Raw genomic sequence first — 18790 nt, forward strand, 5'->3', positions numbered from 1 at the left:
AAACTGTTCCTGAATCACTGAGTGTGTGCCTTCAGGCTTCTGTACCTTCTACCTGATGGTAACAGTGAGAAAAGGGCATGCCTTGTGTGTTGGAGGTTCTTAATAATGGATGCTGCCTTTTTGAGCCACCACTCCCTGAAGATGTCCTGGGTACTTTATAGGCTAGTACCCAAGATGGAACTGACTAGATCTGATGAAGGTACTTCCATAGCACTGCTTGATTTAGACCCAATGATGATGAAGTACTAGTTGTATGCTTCCAAGTCAGAATGGAGGGTAAATGGAGGGTGTTGGAGAATAGTCAGAAGTGGATTGAAGGGATGAATCAAATAGGGCTGTTAGTGGGATAGTTTGCTTCAGAGAATCCTTCTACAATAACTGTTGACTTAAGGCCTAGAAGATGGTAACCATGCTTGGCTTTGGTTTTCTTCTTTCTCTTGATTATCCTGTTCTTGGACCTCTTCCTGCAAGAAGGACAAGGTTTATTCTCTCTGAATGGACTCTTCCAAATCAGTCCAGAGTCCATGCTTGAGGAATCTTGCTGTTGGTCAGAGACTTCTGGTTTCTTTATGGTTTTCATTGTGTTGGTATTAAGCATGGCTATTTAGACTTCTGATGGACATTTGTACTCTGTGTTTGAGGAATCACAACTTTCTCCAAAGAGATAATGATCCTCATCTGTCTGGGCCAAAGACTGGAGAGCACTGGAGCACTATTAAGATGTCATGGCAGCTGCTAGGAAAACAAATACAGTAATACATTATTCACTCTCAGCGGTCACTGATCAGATGAATATTCAGGAAGTAAAACCTCTTCCTGCTATAAATCACTGCTGGCTCTTGACAGAAACAGCACAAGGCAACATGTGTGCAATCAATTACATTTTGCACCTGGGGAAATTCAGCAATGTGGGATTATTGAGATCTTTCCTTTCTTGATCAGCAGCTTCCGTTGGCAAAGTGATGTATTGCACTCTTGGCTATCTATCACCTGCTTAATGGTTGTATAGATAGTAAATTTACTGCTCCAACTAAGTGTCATCTGTCGCAATTTGGATTGAACTGTTGCATTGAAATTGAGAGCCAAAATAACCCATGCAGCCACAGCCAATGCCGTGTGTACCCATGAATTTGTCTATAATTCCTATTGCAGCAGGTGACAGATGTCAGAGACTAGTTTCCTGCTAAGCACAACTTCCCCATACGTTCCTCTCCTATCATGTTAAAGTAAGACATCTAGTTACAAAATAATGGCACCAGAAATATGCAGCAGCTAAAAATATCTCTGCAAAGACTTAATTTAACTGAAGTGAGAAATCCTTTAGGTTAGACTGCTGCTGCCTACTTCTTCAGTATTGGTAGCTGATTTTTCTATGCATTGCAAATCAGAGTGGGGGAAAAACTGCCCCGGCATCACATTTCTAAACCAACCTAATACAACCAATACAGGGAATTTTCTTTACCCACTCTGATTTGCAATACATCGAAAAAAATCATGTTCTCTAATAAATATAGAAATAATAAATATAAAGTACTGTACATCAATATTTATTACAGCTAGCATCTAGTTCAGGTGCATAGCTGAGTAACACCGTATCCAATCTGGAGACCGAGAGATTGCAGATGCTAGCTGATAGAACAATCTGCTGGAGGAACTCAGCAGGTTGAACAGCATCTGTGAGGACAGCAATCTTTAGAATATAAAACAATACAGCATAGTACAGGCCCTTCAGCCCACAATGTTGTGCCGACCTTTAAACCCTGCCTCCCATATAACCCCCCCCCCCCCCACCACCACCACCTTAAATTCCGCCATATACCTGTCTGGTAGTCTTTTAAATTTCACTAGTGTATCTGCCTCCACCACTGACTCAGGCAGTGCATTCCACGCACCAACCACTCTCTGAGTAAAAAACCTTCCTCTAATATCCCCCTTGATCTTTCCACCCCTTACCTTAAAGCCATGTCCTCTTGTACTGAGCAGTGGTGCCCTGGGGAAGAGGCGCTGGCTGTCCACTCTGTCTATTCCTCTTAATATCTTGTATACTTGACGCAATTTCTTGACGCAGAGAACTGACCCACAGTATCTCCACTGATGCTGCTGAGCCTACTGAGTTCCTCCAGCAGAATGCTTGTTGCCTCAACCTATCTAACAGCTGAACGTTTTCAGCTGCATTTTAGGCCAGGGAAACCCCATCTCAAAATGGATACACAATGCTGATATTGAACAAAAAGTAAATAAATCCCTTGCCCTTCTGGTACACAGGATCTTCTTTTGGCTGCTGAAGTCAATGTGGGTTCAACAGCTTTCATGTTTAACAAGGAAAACATCCCAAGGCCCTTTACAAAGACAAAGGAGACATGAGTTGCAATAAAGGAATAAAGGTCAAAGTATCAGAGTTTAATATCACTGACAAATTGTGAAATAGCGGTTAGCGAAACACCAGTGACCTGGTTCAATTCCCGCCGCTGTCTGAAAGCAGTTTGTACTTTCTTCCCATAACCATGCCGGCGTCCTCAGGGGGCTCCAGTTCCCTCTCGCGATACAGGTTAGTAGGTTAATTGGTCATGTGGGTGTAATTGGCAGGATGAGCTTACTGGGCCAGAAGGGACTGTTATCATACCACAAAGCTAAATAAAATAAAATAAAATAAATAGTGCAATAAAAGAGCAAAAATAGTGTTCGTGTGCTGATTCAGAAACCTGATGGCGGAGGGGAATTCCCAAACTGTTGAGTGTGTGTCTTCAGATTCCTATACCCCCCTCTGGTTGTGGTAAAAAGGAGGAAGGGGATAAATAAATGGCAGAAGATGTCATCCAAACAGGGGAGCAAAGCAGGGCAGAATATAAATAAATCTCTGAGTCAAAATACTTGATGAGGAAGTCTGGGGAAGAAAGACCCATTATTTTAATTCCATGCAGGGTAGATCTATTACTGTTGTTAACATAAATATTCTTCAAACACAAGGGAAAGTTGAAAAAATCAAAATGTGTCCACAGACAGTCTATATCAATGGCACACACCGCTTTCTGTGGGAGAGACTGACCAGCAACACAAGGTCCATCTGAGGACTGCTTGTGCGAAATCAGGAGTCTCACTTTCCCTGAAAGCGCCCGCCGCCATTCTGGCCGCATTTCACAAAACTGGACTTGCCGTGGTGTCGTTTCGGAACGCGAACTTCTTGCATTTGCTCAGCTGAGAGTTCCGAACACCGAACTCGCACCGCGTTAAGACTTGGTTCAGGTTCAGCGGCTCCATTCATTTCAATGAGGAACCCTTCTGAGCGAGAAAGGTATTTTATATGTTATAAATTAATTGACATGTTGACAAATATATTTGGTTTTTGTTTTATAAACACTTTTAATAATTTTAAAGTATTTTATTGCATGCTTTCAAAATATCTCCATTGCTCAGGAACACATGCATTCTAACGTTCGAAGACGCTGACAAATTTGGCTGCTGGTGAACGCAGGGGCGGGGTTAAACGGTTGTGGAGACTTCAGCAGGTGGGATCTGTGATCGCCCTTGGCGAGTAACTGAGGTTTTGTCTCAGTGTTCACATATCCAGGGTCTTTGCACTATTGCCATGTTGACCCCACGATGTCTTTTAAACTGTAGCTGATTTCAGTGGTAATTGGAGGTACAGTATGTGTCATGGTGAGTTTATTGGCCCGCCTTTTGCTGCTGTGGTTAAGATTGGATGGGAGCAAGCATAGGATCAGAATCAGGTTTACTATCACTGACATATGTAATGAAATAGAGCAGTACATAAAAATATTATAAATTACAATATGAAATATACAGTACTATGCGAAAGTATTAAGCATATGTAAAAAATTCTGTAGTGAAGATGCCTTCATGAAATGAAAAGTTTCGAAATATCAGAAAAATATTATGATGAACATTAATCAGTTTTTTAAAAAATAAATCATATCAATATTTGATGTGACCAGCCTTTGCCTTTAAAACTGTATCAATTACACTGTCGTGCAGTTTTAGAAGGAAATCGACTGTTCCAAGCATGTCGGAGAACTTGTAACAGTTCTCGTGGAGACTTAGGCTGCCTCCCCGGGTAACCCCGGATATCCTCGATGATGCTGAGATCAGGGCTCTGTGGAGGCTCTGCCATCTGGAACCATAAGGTGCCCTGGACTTTTGCACAGTACTCTATATTTTAGAAAATAATTTAGTGCAAAAATAGCGAGGTGGTGTTCATGGGTCGGTTCATTATCCGTTCAGAACTCGATGGCGGAGGGGTAGAAGCTGTTAAAAACGTTGTTTTAGGATGATGATTCGCTGCGCGCTGAAGCAGGCGAGATCGACCCATCCGAGCATCCGGCTGTGGCTCACATGTTACCTGTTGCACACTACTGGTATCAATGCTTTAACAGCTAGAAACACCAATGAGGAATGGGTTTTAAGAGACCATTGAGACCAGGACCATGCATGGGAAATTAATTTGAACGCTTTTCGGAAAAGCACTTTGAACAGACCCATATTATACACAGATATAAACGTACATGTAATTTGATTATGGGGAAGTACGTCTCAGAGGTTAGAATTCTTTGCCCCCGAGCGTGGTGGAAGTCAAATCATCATAGTTAAAGTGGAAGTAGTTAGGAATGGGGAAAAAAAACCCCCAAGAAATTGAAGGTTGTGGGGAACTGACGGAGGAGAGGAATTTAAGTCGGCATGGATCAGCCATGAACATATTGAACGACAGATCTGGCTCGAAAGGCCTGCCATCCGATTCTCTAATGTTCCCTATCCCCAAGTGAGACCACATCTAATCGCGAGCCCGTTCTCCTGTCGAGGATGGTTGGGGGTGGGGGGGGGGGAATAAGTACACTTAATTAATTGTGAGCGCTGCTCTCGATTTACTGCACCGCTCCCCCCAAAACACTTAATATTTGTAGTACAGCTGAAACCCGATTCCTTTTATCTATTGATTAAAATGATTATCCAATTTAATGATGGAGGCAGTTTCAACTGAAACTTTTAAAAAGGAAATAGACAAATAGTAAAAGTGTATAGGGAACAATGCGGAATGACAAATTATTGGATCCATCTCCTAATACAAGCTTGATGTGCTAAATGCTGTGGGTATTGTGAAAATTCTCCTTTTACCTTCATAACACTCAAATCTAACTCATCGCCACCTATTGAAAATACTTCATTGATTCTCATTTGTCAGGCTGTTAGACTGCACGGAGTACTGGTCGGGTAGAACCCCCCCCCCCCAAACCACCTCATCGTTACATATTAGGATGGCTATTGTCTTCATTGCCCTTCTTAAATCCTGTTGCTACCTTTTGGGTCTGTGTGCTTCTGATTCCTTGTGCTGACTTCCATCCCTCCCATTAGTGGCACTCGTGTCTTCAGTCTGTGGGTCTGAATTGCTTTCTTCAACCTCCTCCTGAAGACCCTCCTTTCAGCAAACCTTTCATCACCTGTTTTGAAAGTTCATTACGCGACTCAGTCAAAGTGTTGAAAACACTTCTCTGGAAGTCCGCAGGGACAGAGAACATTAAGGACGTAACATTAATCCAAGTACTTCGTTTTTTATGCCATGCAATAAGTTCTGTCAGAAAATATTTTATTGCACTGCTAATAATTAACTCTTATGTATGCATTGCATTGTTTTAAATTAGCTTATAGATAATAAATGAACACTTCAAATATGTTAAAGACTGCCTGTTGGTGATTACTATCTACTGCCTTCGTCTCTGCCACTACGGCTGGCGACTGACTAAAGCAAGTTTAGGATTGGAAAGCTTCTTGCATTCAGCACATATCTTCGGGGGACGCAAGTTAGCCGGAGACGCAATTTCCTTGGGCTTTGAAATATTAATTGCAATCTAAGTAAGAACATTATCACTATTTACTTACAACTCGGTGGACTGTCGCGGCTGCAGGCCAGGCAGCGTTTAGGGATTTCACCGTGTCTTCACAGTTTGATAACCCTCCTCCCCCGGTGTTGGAAGGTGGTGCAGTCCATGTTGCTTTTGATCAATCCATGGGAGAAAATATCGTGCACTCGGAGTGAGACGGCAGAGCGGTGCACGTTCGCGAGTATCATCCAACAGTCGCGTCGTTCTGAAGTTTACCTTTAAAAAGAGCGAGGAAAACTTACTAACAACAGCCGCCAGCCATGAACTGATCTTATCTGCAACCTCCTTTCCCGAACCTTAAAGAAACATTTTTTTTGTTCCCTCCTTTTAAAGTGTTGGTTTAAACAAAACAAATCATCAGGAGTCAGACAAGATCATAATGCAGCCTGTTGCGCTGCTCTTGGGCTTCCTGCTTGCTATAGTGTTACACGGCCAAGGTAAGAACTTACCATCCCTATCGGCATTACAGTATTTGTTTTGGGGGGACAGATACGATCGTGGAGTTTAGAGTGGATGTGCAGTAGTCGGTGAGGGCTATGGAAGAAACGAGGACCGAACGGATGCCCCCGCAATAGGCAGGCGGCGTGTTGCCTGAGACTGGATGTATGTCATTTAACTCCTGACTGACTGACTTAATTCCAACTTTACAGGACCATATAGAGACGAATTGGTATACGGAGCTGAACCGAGGTCTTTTATCAGCAAGCCAAATGAAATAAAGTAAAGTTGTTTGAAGATGAGAACAAAGTTTTGATGCAAGTTTTGAAGTGTATGTTTCGGTCTTTGTTTCCCCCAACAAACTCCGTCAGAAGAAAGGATTTTCGACAGAAACGCCGATGGGTTTTAGTAGGCATGCAGAGTTTTATTCATTATCAGCCTTGCATATTCGGGCATTCTTGAGCCAAAGGAGCGAGGTAGAAAGGTTGCTTGGGTCTTGTAGGCTTTCAACACCTTGCATGTTGTAACAGAAGCCGCGATTAGGAGTGGTATGTATTAGGAACGAGGGAACTTGGGGATCAGGCATGGTGGCTAAGGCGGAATTCTCACTCCGAACATTCAAAACTATTTTACTGATTTCTTTTAAAAAGGTGTCGGCGAGCATTAAGGGTGATTGGTTTCTCAAGTATATTCATGCACGTGTTGTGTCTTAGATCATCCAAGTAAGAGCAAACGAGGAATACCGGGTTATGTAGAGGAAGTAATGCGCTTCGGGGGCTTTAACTTAAACTGCGAAGTCTGAAATAGTAAACGGTTGCTATGTAGGACCATGTGCCCAGTTTCAATATTGCTTTGAAGTTTATATCTTGACTGCATCATTTTACTACTTTAAAAAAACCCAGCTAATGTTATGTAGATAGTTTGATCTCTTCAAACGGCCATTTCGCTTTAAAAGTGCAGCGTTGTGTCCTCCTGCAGAATAATTTGTTAGCCAGTCCGATTAAAAGGCTTGTCACAGAGCTGGTTGAGGTTGTTTCGTGACAGCTGCGCCGTCTCCTCCTACACATTTTCTGCTACACTTTGCAAAGTCCTACTTTGACCCGCCGCTCTCAAATGAGTCAGTCACAATTGTGACTCCCGGTTGAGTAAAATTGTTTGAAACTGACTAAAGGCAGTGTGTTTGGAGGAAGCCCCCTGCGCCTACAGTTTACTTTGCCCATCTGAGAAAGATAACTAACTCTCCGGTAGACGAGCATTGCTCATTCTTTTCTTGCAGCCCGATTAAATATGCAGGCGCCAGTTTAGCCTTTATCTGTCGTAAGACAAAGGATTACAACAGCCCTTCACACCAGAGGACGAGCGGCGACAGTACTTTAAAAGTAGTATTTAAAGTATTTAAGATGGAATACCATCGCCCTTCTACTGAGGACAAACAGAATAGCCACGCGGAATGGACTGTGTTCTCTAATTGAACGTCTCTTGATTCATTTGCTTTGTCTGGGCAGCGCTGGGATGTCGGGGAAACGAGACTTGACCATTTCCGTTGTAGGACTGTAATTACTAGTCTTCTGACTATAATTATCCCAGCCTCTTCCAAAAGATAGAACGCGCTCTGTGAAACACATTTCAGAGTCGTGGGCAAACTAATGTTTGATCGAAAACATCACACCAGCCAGAATACGTCTCAACAATTAAAACTTGGGTTTCAGCGCACGGGGAGAGCAGTAGCACTTTGTAACCAGCGCAGGTGTTTAAATTCTCAATAGAACCACCCCATTGGCGTTTCCTCATCCACGGAAAACGCTCGACCATTGAAAATCGCCCTGTTTGTGCATATTGATAAGACAAATGACGAGTATTCGATGTTTGACACTGACTTGCTGTTTACCTGCTGTGATTGGTGGTTCGTGCAGTCCCAGTACAGCTTTTTGCCAGTCCATCCTCCGAGCCTGTGGCGTTGTAAGGGTGAAACCTGACAACTATTTCTCGGTGTCTATCAGTGTAGTCTAGAACTCTCGAGAAATTCCTGTCTACCGGAATACTTTAGAAAATGTTCTCTGCGTGCTTGTGTGTGTGTGTGTCTGTGGGGTGGGGTGGGGTGGGGTGGGGGGGGGGGGAATTAATTGCAAAGTGTTTATTTAACCCGACAGATATATCTGTTTGAAAAACCTCGTAATGATATTAATAAAAAATATGAAGCGCCCAGTAGGTAAAATAAAACCCACCGCTGATACGCTCAGTATATGTCAGCTCCAAAGCTGGCGGACTTGCGTTTCCATCTGAATGTGTTCACCTACTGGAGCGATTTGAATATCCATGCCGAAATAAAGCAAGCTGTGGAATGCAGATATTTCTTTAAGAGACCACCGTGCTAGACTTTTTTTTTACCTTCCTTTTAAAACCGGGATGAAGACTTGGCCCGTTGGCTACAGCAGAAAATTATTCGTGAAACTGATCAGTTACTTTTGGTGTCGTGTTGAGTTTTTAAACATCATTTCTAACAGTTCTTTACTATCAATCTACCTAATGTGGTCGATAATCTTCATTTTACCTCGGCTCTATGCAATTAGAGTTTGTTGGAATTAGTACGTTAAGTACTTCAAGCAATTTTTGACGTGGTGGTTAGTTTTTTTTGTAAATGGTGAGATTGTCCTTTTAGTATCATTTGCGCGCGCACACGATCAATTTGTGGGCAGGTATATGTACCGGGTAGTAGGAACTTTTATCTTGTCTAAATCTGTCTCTGGCACCGCGGTGCCTGTTTGCCCAGGTTCCGTCGTGTATATTAATACAGTGCGAAGAATTTCTGTCGTGGAATTTTCCTGCCGCCCTGGCGCGAATGCCGCTCTTCAGCTATTTTATTACAGGAACTCTCTTTGAAAACCCAGTTGGGAACAGCAGGGAGTTTTAAAAAAAAAGCCTCCGCGGTCCTAGCGCTCGATCGATATAAATGGGCAAGCGTAGTTTAGTTTGAACAGGCTGCGATGTTACTTATTGCTACATGTATCTATTTCTGTCCAATCGCTCTTGTCACTGTTTATTCAAACAGATATATAAATCGCAAGGAATTGCATCAAATTATCAAGTACATATATACAATGCCTTATTTATCGACGAATGTTCAAATAAATGTCTTAACTTGTGCTCAACATGTGCAGATACTCAAATATCTGCATCGTCACTGATGAATGGGATGCAAAAGTGGCGTTGTCCTATACATAAGTAAATCGCTGAATGTTTTTCATTAAAAAATCAATTGTTAGCTTAAAAGTCCTTAGTACACTATACCCAATATTCGTGCATCAGGTTCGACATGGATATGAATGTTTAACAATTTTGTCTGAAAAAGCACTGTGCGTTATGCATATTGTCGGTGGGGCAGTAAGACACTGCGGAATTCTGTCCGTGGCTCAATTCTGACATGCCTGACACGGTAACAGGTGGTGGCGTACCTAAGATCGCCGCCAGTAGAAGTGACTCCAGAACTGCCTTTGTTGTAATTTACCTCGTGTCCAACTTAATTAAGCGCATTTCAAAAGGGCTTTAGATAGTAAAGAGTTCATTTTATTCTATTGTACTTAGTTACAACATTCCCCAGTCTTCAATTACGCGGGAGCCCCAAAATGGAAACTGAACCTTGCAGTTCAGTCACTTGTATTCACCAGAAAAATGAGCGCATCAATAATGCAAACGTGGCTGAGGAATTGTTTTCGTAGGCACCTGAATCACTTGTAGGGATCTGAAAAAGCATTCCAATCATACAGCTCGCAAACATGTTTCAATAACTGGTTTTGAAGGGGTAGAATTAAGGAAGAAAATGATCAGGCAGACAGTCTCAGCTGAGATGGTAGGGATAAATTTGAAGGACCCCTTTTGTGTTAAGTTAGGGAAGGGAATAAATGTCCTGCAATCATCCGATGTTAAAGCATGTCTCGGTGGAGATGAGCCTGAATGAGGATTCAAAAAGTGGATATGGCCCTGATGTGATCGTACATTGACGTTGTTCAGGATGTAGATGGAAGTTGGACATTGGCCACAGTATGGGATCCATACAGTTCCAGGCTAGGGGTGATTCACTGCTCCTAAGTGGCCACGGAAGCAGCAGGGAAAAGTGAAGGGTGGCAGCCACCAGTTAAGTATGCATAATAAAGGTTTTGAATTAGTATGTTTTCCCTTTGCATCAAACTGACAACTTTTGCCACAGCTTTGTGACTTTTTTGTCATTCGGAGCTTGGAGTAGGGAAGAATTGTCATTACAGTATCATTTGAACTCAGCTACAGGGTGTCCATCACTTTGTTCTCTGAGATGGTATGAACATTAAAAACCTGACTGAGTCTTATTTTTCATTATGTGATATGTCATTACAATAATTTTTCAGTCTTGTGTTTCATTTTCCTGGTTGACATGCAGGAAAAAGATCCCTAGGGTTCACTTCATACATCAATAATGTATAAATGCTGCTGAAGCTGAAAATTCTCATTGTTTTGAGGTTTGACACACAAAATTGAGAGAATAAGTTCTTTAATGAAAAATTTTCTGTTCTCCTTTCGGCTTTGTGTGGTCCTCCTGACTCTTAATATCTCTCGCTCCATTTTTAGGGATTAATTATTCATCAATGTGTATGCTACATTAATTGGATTTTAAACCTATCTTGACAGCATTTCTTCTCTTCCCCCCCCCCCCCACCCACCCATCAGTTTCTTCTTAAAAATGTAAAATTTCTCTTTCACTGTTATGGTTGTACTAGAGCATGACACATTGGAGATGCCACTACATGTTGTCCAGTATGGAACAGCCAACTTCAATCAGTTTCGATAGGTGCATTGAATGTCAGAGAAATGTATACAATATACATCCTGAAATTCTTTTTCTTCACCAACATCCATGAAAACAGAGGAGTGTCCCAAAGAATGAATGACAGTTAAATGTTAGAACCCCAAAGCCCCCCCAGCTGCCCTCTCCCACACACAAGCAGCAAGACAATGACCACCTCCACCCCCACCAGTGGCACCCTTCACTGAGCACTCAAGCTTGCAGTAAGCATTAATAACGACACAGACTTGCCGTACCCCAAAGACTACTTGTTCACCCGGTAATTCGACATACCACAGGCTCCCTCTCTCACTCCCTAATGAGGGAAAAAGAGGTGTCCTCATTTCACAGTGAGAGGGGAGACGTAACAAACGACTCCCTGATATGCGATGTTAAAAGTCTGTTTTGCTTTTTCTGAGCTCTGCGCCCAGTCGGTGCGTCTCTCTGGGCGCACAACCCCCGGCAGTTAGCCCACTGCTCCCGATGTTCCATGTTCTCCGTCCTCCCACGATGCCTCAGTCAGGTGCACCGGCCGAGAATCGGCCCATCTCCAGAGCCACAAAAATCCGGAACCCTGAAGGCACGCTCTCCTTCCAGGCCGTGTCCTTGGAATATCAAGCGGAAAACAGATTACTCAAAGATTTGTTTTCCACTTTAGGTTAAGTCTTGAACTGCATTAGCCTCATTTCTTGCATTTTCGTGCTCAGGCCATGCCCCCTTTCCCAAAATAATGGATTAGATTTTGACCTCACTGTCTATTTTATGCGCCTCCCTATTCATTGTTTGTTTTCTGTTGTTTCTGTCTTATCTACCACAAAGTCACCACTTGAATGAAATGTAAGGTTAGAAACATGAAACTCAGCAGATGCTGGAGATCCACACAAAAATGCTGGAGGAACTTGGTAGGTGAGGGCAGCATCTACAGAGGAGACTAAGCAGTTGGCATTTCAAACCGATGGAAAAATAGACTTTTTTTGAAAAATTAGTCTTTCCTTTCAGTATTTCACATGGATACTGACATCAATAGACAGGGGGTTCCCAGCCTGGGGTCCATGGACCTCTTACTGGAATTAGTCCATGGCATAAAAAAGGTTGGGAACTCCTGTCATAGACTCTTGAGTCTGATGTCTTTCTGGGTGTTCTGGGCTACTTTGACCCAGAAACCTTCAATCCACTGATGGGGATGGGTGGGTGTGGGTCTAGGCCCTTTGAGCTGGGAGAGTGTACCTACAGTGAACATACTGGTCATTTTTCTGTAAGTTAAATCTTTGCCGTGTATCTTTCTGTGCAAGCATGGAGGATGCACATTGTCTATTTATGTCCAAGCTTCCCACTGCCCAGGCTTTCACTCTTTAATCTTGGGAAACCATGCTCTAATTGGAAGACTGTTTTGTCAAACACCTCCATTCAGTTTGTGAGTGCCCTTGGGATTTGTATTTCCTGCCTTTTCACTGTTCAAATGGAGCTTGAGGCACGGCATTTATCTTTTTGTAAGGTGCATTCAAAGTTTTTAGGCAGAACACTATGATCAGTGGTGAACATTTTTCTATTTCCATTTGCATTTCCTTGAGGCTGGTCTTTTGTTCCACAAATAACTCTTTATTGCTTAGTGCCAAATGATTTTCCATTGATTTTAGCTTCCACCTTGTTGTATCTCTTTGTATTTTGCTTTCTAATGCTCTTCACTCACTCCTTGTATTTCTTTAACATTTTGCAGCTCTGACAAAAGGTGAACTTAAAACATTGCAATAAAGGCCAAAGTATTGTGCGCCTTCCGGATTAATTTTTGTGCCCATATGAAATGGCTTGCACCATATAATGCTGACCATCATTTCCTAATTTCCTAATTTCCCTGGTGTAGCGGTGTGCTACACGCAGTGCTGAAATAACGACACGTAGTCGGTGAGCTGCAGTTGCAAAAGAGGTTTATTCAAACTTCACGGCCTCGCTTTAAAGCCTTCCTGTTCCCGCCCTCCCCGGGTGGGAATACTGTAGGGGGCGCGTATTCACAGTCCCGTCCCGCGCGCGGGCTTTTCCCCTTGCTGGTGAAGCAGACTTGGCACCCTCTTTGGGACCGGCCTCAAATGCCGGTGCGCGCCACTTTGTGAGCCGGTTCGAGTGCGCTGGGAAGTGGGTCGCCACACTGGCATAACTTCTCTTAAGTAGGAAGTAAAGGAAATGTGAACGTTTATTTTTCTCCATAGATACTCCATAGATGTTGAATATTTTCAGCATTTTCTATTTTATTGTCTCTGAAGACCTCTGGGCAATAGTGTTAATTGTGATTCATTAGAAAGCTCATTCATGATCAGGGATGCAGAATCCCAGTTTTGATCACACCAATGGAGAAAGCTAAAAGAAACATCAGGATTCAGGTTCATCAATGCTGCTATTGTGTATCTCTTGGTAGTTGGCTCAAGAATTCATGACTGGTCTTGGGAAGTATGCTGTTGGAATCTTCTTGACTGCGGAATGGTGTACGCATGCAGAGATCCAGAGGCAGAGGAAAGAAAGAAACTCCTGTTGGTAACTGGAATTTATGATGCAGAGTGTTAGAGGACTGTTGTTTTACGTTTTTGGATCTAGATCCAGTCGAGACAGATGGGTTGGAATAAAATTTGGTCTATCTATGGTTGTCAAAGGTCCAGAGAGAAGTTTTCTATATGCAGTTGTTCAGGTTCTAAAAAGACTTCTGTCTGCTGCAGAAAGCCTTCATCTGATCTGGCAGCGCAATAGGTGATCAATCAGCATTATATCATAAAAATGTCTGTTGGGCAGTGGAGAACCTTTTCTGGTTGTGATTTAGAAATAGAGTGCGGGGAATGGATTGGAGAGTATTATAGGTTAATTGGTGTAAAACATTTCATACAAGCACAACAAGCAATTACGAAGATTATATTGGCCTTTACTGCAAGGACATTTCAGTACAAGAAATTAAACAAAGCCCTGGTGAGACCAAACGGAATTTTGTGTACGTGTCCAGTTTGTCTGCACAAGGAAGGATATTGTGACGGGGGGAGTGCAATGAAGCTTCACCATATTGCTAGGTTGGGGGTGGGGCTTCTCTTGTGGGGAGAGATTAATCAGACAAGGCCTCAATTCTCCAGAGTTAGGAGAATGAGAGGTGATCTCAGTGAAACATGTAATTTTTTTTAACGTTTGAAAGGAAAGATGCAGGGTTGATGACTGTGGCGTCTTGAATTGGAGCTCAGTTATTTTCTTTAAAAAAAATTTGTCATTCAGAACACAACTGTGCAAAAGCATTTCATCAACCAAAGAATGATAAATCTTTATATTTCTCTGTACAGGAGAACTGTTGAGATGCACTTAATATTCAAAAATATTTGTTAGATTTTTGTACATTAAGGGTATCAAGGTATGCAGTTTGTGCCAGAAGGTGGTGATCAGGTTAAAGCACCACCTATCTAGCCTACTGCTTGACTTTTTCAAATATTACTTCTGTGCTAAAATTGATAGTCCACTAAAATTTGTACAACTTCAGGTACACGAGATTCTGCAGATGCTGGAAATCCAAAATGCTGGAGGAACCTGCAGGTCAGACAGCATCTATGGAAATGTATAAACAATTGATATTTCTGACTTGACCCTTCATCGGTCCAATCCTGCAGTCATGCATAGATGCTACTGATCTGCTGTGTTCCTCCAGTACTTGGCATGTGTTATAGCATTAGTTACGTTGCTTCTAAATGTTTCAGCTCTGAAAATTCACATTCCTTTTTGAGCATTTTCTTCATTTGGTTAGAAAAAGTTGGAAACTGGAATAGATTTGTCTGCATCCTGCTAGAATACAAACTTTCTACTGAAGGACTTTGCTGTAAGGACGAGTAGGTATTCTACCTTAAAAGGGTTGAGCAACTGCCATGTTCATGAAGCGATCCAATTTTATAACGTTGCTTAATGTGGTTGTTGCAAAATAGTTTGATTTCTGTCTGTGTTTGGAGTGTCTAGGCAGCTCAGTAGACTTCCAGTACTTACAGAAATGACCACCGTTCTGAAATTCACAAAAGATGTGAACCTTCTAGAACTGTCTTCTGATTTCAGAACGAGCTGCTAGGTTAAAACAGTGGATAATCCCAGGGTGCTCAATTCCAAATAATTTCAAGGATATGTGGCTTGTAAATTTGGAACTGTTTGAATTAAAACAGTTGTTTGAGTGTATCCTTTCTGCGATCCCCATGCTTTGAGGGATTTATTTAGATACTAAAATGGGAAACTCTGCTTAATGATGTGGAGAAAGATGAGGGTGGTAAACGAGGAAATGAATCCAGTGAGAGAATTGTTTTAGAAAACTGCCTTGATTGATTACAAACTTAATGAAGAAACAGTAGATTAAGCATTGCTTTGGTTAAAGCTCACAGAACAAGTGAGTGATCTATTGTATACACGCTGCCTTTCATTAAACAGTGCTGTTATTACAGGGAGACCACCCAAAATAATGATTATGTTGTGGCTTTGGGCAATAATATGTTCATTATTGCCAAAAATGAGACACTGATTAATCTTTCCTGAATGAAGAATGTAATTTGATCATTAAAATACCTTAATTCCTTCACGTTCTCAAAATAGATTTATCATTCTAATAAAAGGTGTGGGGAAGGGAGGTGCAGCAACAAATAAAATATCTTCCAGCCTTTCAGTGGTCATGATTGACATGAAGTCTAGATTAAAGGTTTGTTCCCCATTTTGACATGTTATTTGGTTACAATTGTTCAGTCTTGTACACTGATAGGCAAGGTGGCGAGTATTTTTATGAAACTTCTAAGGAGCTTCCTATAACACTTCAACCAATGGGAATGCAAAACAACCCCAACAATTCAAGTTCAAGTTTATTGTCATCTGACTGTACATGTATACAACCCAATGAAGCAGTGTTCCTCTGGACCATGATGCACTGACAAAACTTGTATCACACACAGCACATAAACCAAAATATTACCATATTTGAATAAGATAAAATTCAAAATGCATGCAGTGCATAGCACAGGTAAACAATAAGTAAGCAGTTTATTGTTCTTGTGACAAGACCTTGGTGGTGGTGGAGTAGAATTAGTCTCGCAGCCTGAAGGAAGAACCTGTTACCCAGTCTAGCAGTCCTAGTCCTGATCCTCCTTCCTGAGGGTAGTGGTTCAAATAGATTGCTGGATGGGAGGTAGGGATCCTCCACAGTGCTTTTGGGACCTTTGTATACAATACTCTCAATAAATGTCACAAATAGTGGAGAGGGAGATCTCGGTGATCCTCTTGGCTGCTTTTACTGTCCCCTTAGGGTCTTGCCTTCTAGCTTCTGTGCCACAGAATGATGCAGCCAAACAGGACACTCGATAGTGCTCCTGTAGAAAGTTATTAGAATTAGGGGGCCTATCTTGTGCAGATATGCATCACATTGATCTGAAAAGTCTATTAATTAGGGGTGACAGATGAATAATGACTGGTTACACAAGAAAGTATTCATTAAATACATGCATCAGGAGGTGATTGGAGGAGGGGAATAAATCTCCTCTTTTCTAATTGAAATTTGGCTGACCTAGGTGAAGCTTTAGCAGGCTGAATTCATAATTAACAAGTAAGAGCATTGTAAGTGTCTCTTTTAATTCATTTTCTTTTTCTCCTTTGGTAAAAGCAGTTTGTTTCATTTTGCAATGAGGACATTTCTGTTTATCTGTAGTAAATGTCACATCCATGCCAGGACCAGCAGGCTCAGAGGCAGTTAGTTACTTTCCCCAAGCAGTAAGAATGATCAATGCTCCCACCTTTTACCCCCACTACCACTTTATTATTTTCTGTCAGTCACCTTGTGCAGCCTATAGTCACTTTATGGGCATACAGTCAATCTATGTATTTGACCTATTCTATGTATTTATTGTGTTTTTAAAAATATTCTTTATTTTTGTGGGGTTTTTTCGTGCTGTATCAATCAGATCTGGAATAACAACTAATTCGTTCTCCTTTACACTTGTGCACAGGAAATGACAGTAAACAATCTTGACTTGTGAACATACCAGAATCAATGAAAAGGATGTTGCAGATATCCATTCAGTAAGATAGCAAGGAGATATGGTGGTTTTACTCATGTTACAGCACTGTACACTGTTGAGTTGGTAAATGAAGACCTGTATGTGGAAAGCTGCTTTCACAGTGCATGTGTGAAGTAAGGCCCCACACCACCTTGCTTCTCTCATTGGAATCTTTTTAGTCGTGTCTCCTACTCTGTTGCTCCAGTAACAATACCTCCTCATCTTTTGATTAGGCCTTCCAGCCTCAATATTCAATAATTTTGGATCATAAGCATTAATCCTTTTCTTTTGTATGGCAATTGATGGCAGTGACTCCAACCTCCCAACAAATTCTTCTGCCTTGCTTCTCCCGTTACCACCCAGGTTGTCATGTGCCAGTACCCGTACCCATTTCATTCATGTAATCTCTCCTGCCTTCAGCCCTAACTATGATATTTTTTCTGTTTTGTTTTTCGAATCTAATCCCACCTGTCTCTGGTTCTTAAAGCTTGTATCACCTCAATTTTTTTTTCAGATTGGATGGGGGGGAACTTCTCAGCTTAAAAAGCTGACTTTTTCTCTTCAGATATTGGCTTGATGGAGGACTTATTTCAACAATCTATATTAAGAACATATACTGTAATTGTTTTGAAATTGCAATAAGTCTGACGACAAAGAATAATTGATGGATATGTCTATAGTGTGGAACACAAGAAATAAAAGTTGGTCATAAAATGATTGGAGTGACAGTAGCTCTTATGGGAGAAACTTAAATGGGCTTGGAGTAGATACTCACTGTATATATTTTGTATTAACTATATTGCAAGTAAAAATTCACTGATTTCTAGTTTGAAACAGTTCTTCTATGACATAACTTAAACAAATTTTGAAGTTAATGTGCTGTATTTTGTTTCTGAGAAAGTGCTTGGGCATCTAAATACCTTACTAAATGCTAATGGCATCTTAGCTATCCTTATGTGAGCAATGCAGGCAGGTAGCGGCAAGTTCAAGTACATACTTGCTACATTTTGGAAAAGTTTTTTTTCAATTATGCATTGGCTAATCCTTTAATGGCCTGAAAAGAAAAGGGAAAATGAACTTATTTATCAGGACCTTGTGCTTTTCTCTATTCGATACACATTGTTGTTCGTTTTATCGCATGGTGAATCAAACTGATTGAAACTTGGCTTTTGTGATAGACCTCAGGAGGAGACAGGTGGAACATCATATTGTCATTTTTAGATAAACACAATTGCAAATCTCCCTCAAAATCTGTTACTGGTAGAGGACGGGTTATAGGAGATGGGGAAAATGTGACTGAAAGGAAAACTTCGAATATTTAAAAACGCCTTGTTTGAACATTTCAGCAAATAAAGATTGCAGAATGAGATATCAGACTGTGGGCACAGAGCAATGCCAGAGAGAGTGCTTAGCATAAATTAAAATGTTTGGTGCCATCTGATGTTCACTTGATTAATTAGAAAGGGAGTGTATTGAATTGATTCAAATCTACCAGATGACTGAAGCAACAGAATTGCATTCATTGCATTTCCATAGTGAGTCACAGTTGATGTGAAGCAAATGAACTGATTTGACAACCAATGGACTCTCCAAGACTCAACAACTTGTGTTGT

The 18790-nt window shown here is 41.5% G+C and overlaps 1 protein-coding gene and 1 long non-coding RNA gene across 4 annotated transcripts in view; one reads left to right on the forward strand and one right to left on the reverse strand.

Moving 5' to 3' along the window:
* Nucleotides 1-3398: 3398 nt before the first annotated feature.
* Nucleotides 3399-6509, reverse strand: LOC140729658 (uncharacterized). The gene is made up of 3 exons (XR_012099392.1): nt 6341-6509; nt 5890-6107; nt 3399-3684 (listed from the first exon to the last, which is right to left on the reverse strand). It is a non-coding gene; the product is annotated as an uncharacterized lncRNA (long non-coding RNA).
* Nucleotides 6008-18790, forward strand: part of lrp4 (low density lipoprotein receptor-related protein 4) — a 417332-nt gene continuing 404549 nt past the window's right edge. For 2 of the 3 annotated variants that reach the window (XM_073049685.1, XM_073049686.1), the window contains exon 1: nt 6008-6328. In XM_073049685.1, coding sequence (XP_072905786.1) covers nt 6271-6328 — 58 coding nt within the window. In that variant the 5' untranslated portion in view covers nt 6008-6270. The remainder of the gene's footprint in view (nt 6329-18790) is intronic. The other variant, XM_073049684.1, reaches the window with a different exon arrangement.

This window comes from Hemitrygon akajei, chromosome 6 (assembly GCF_048418815.1).
Source record: "Hemitrygon akajei chromosome 6, sHemAka1.3, whole genome shotgun sequence".
Taxonomy (NCBI): Eukaryota; Metazoa; Chordata; class Chondrichthyes; order Myliobatiformes; family Dasyatidae; genus Hemitrygon; species Hemitrygon akajei.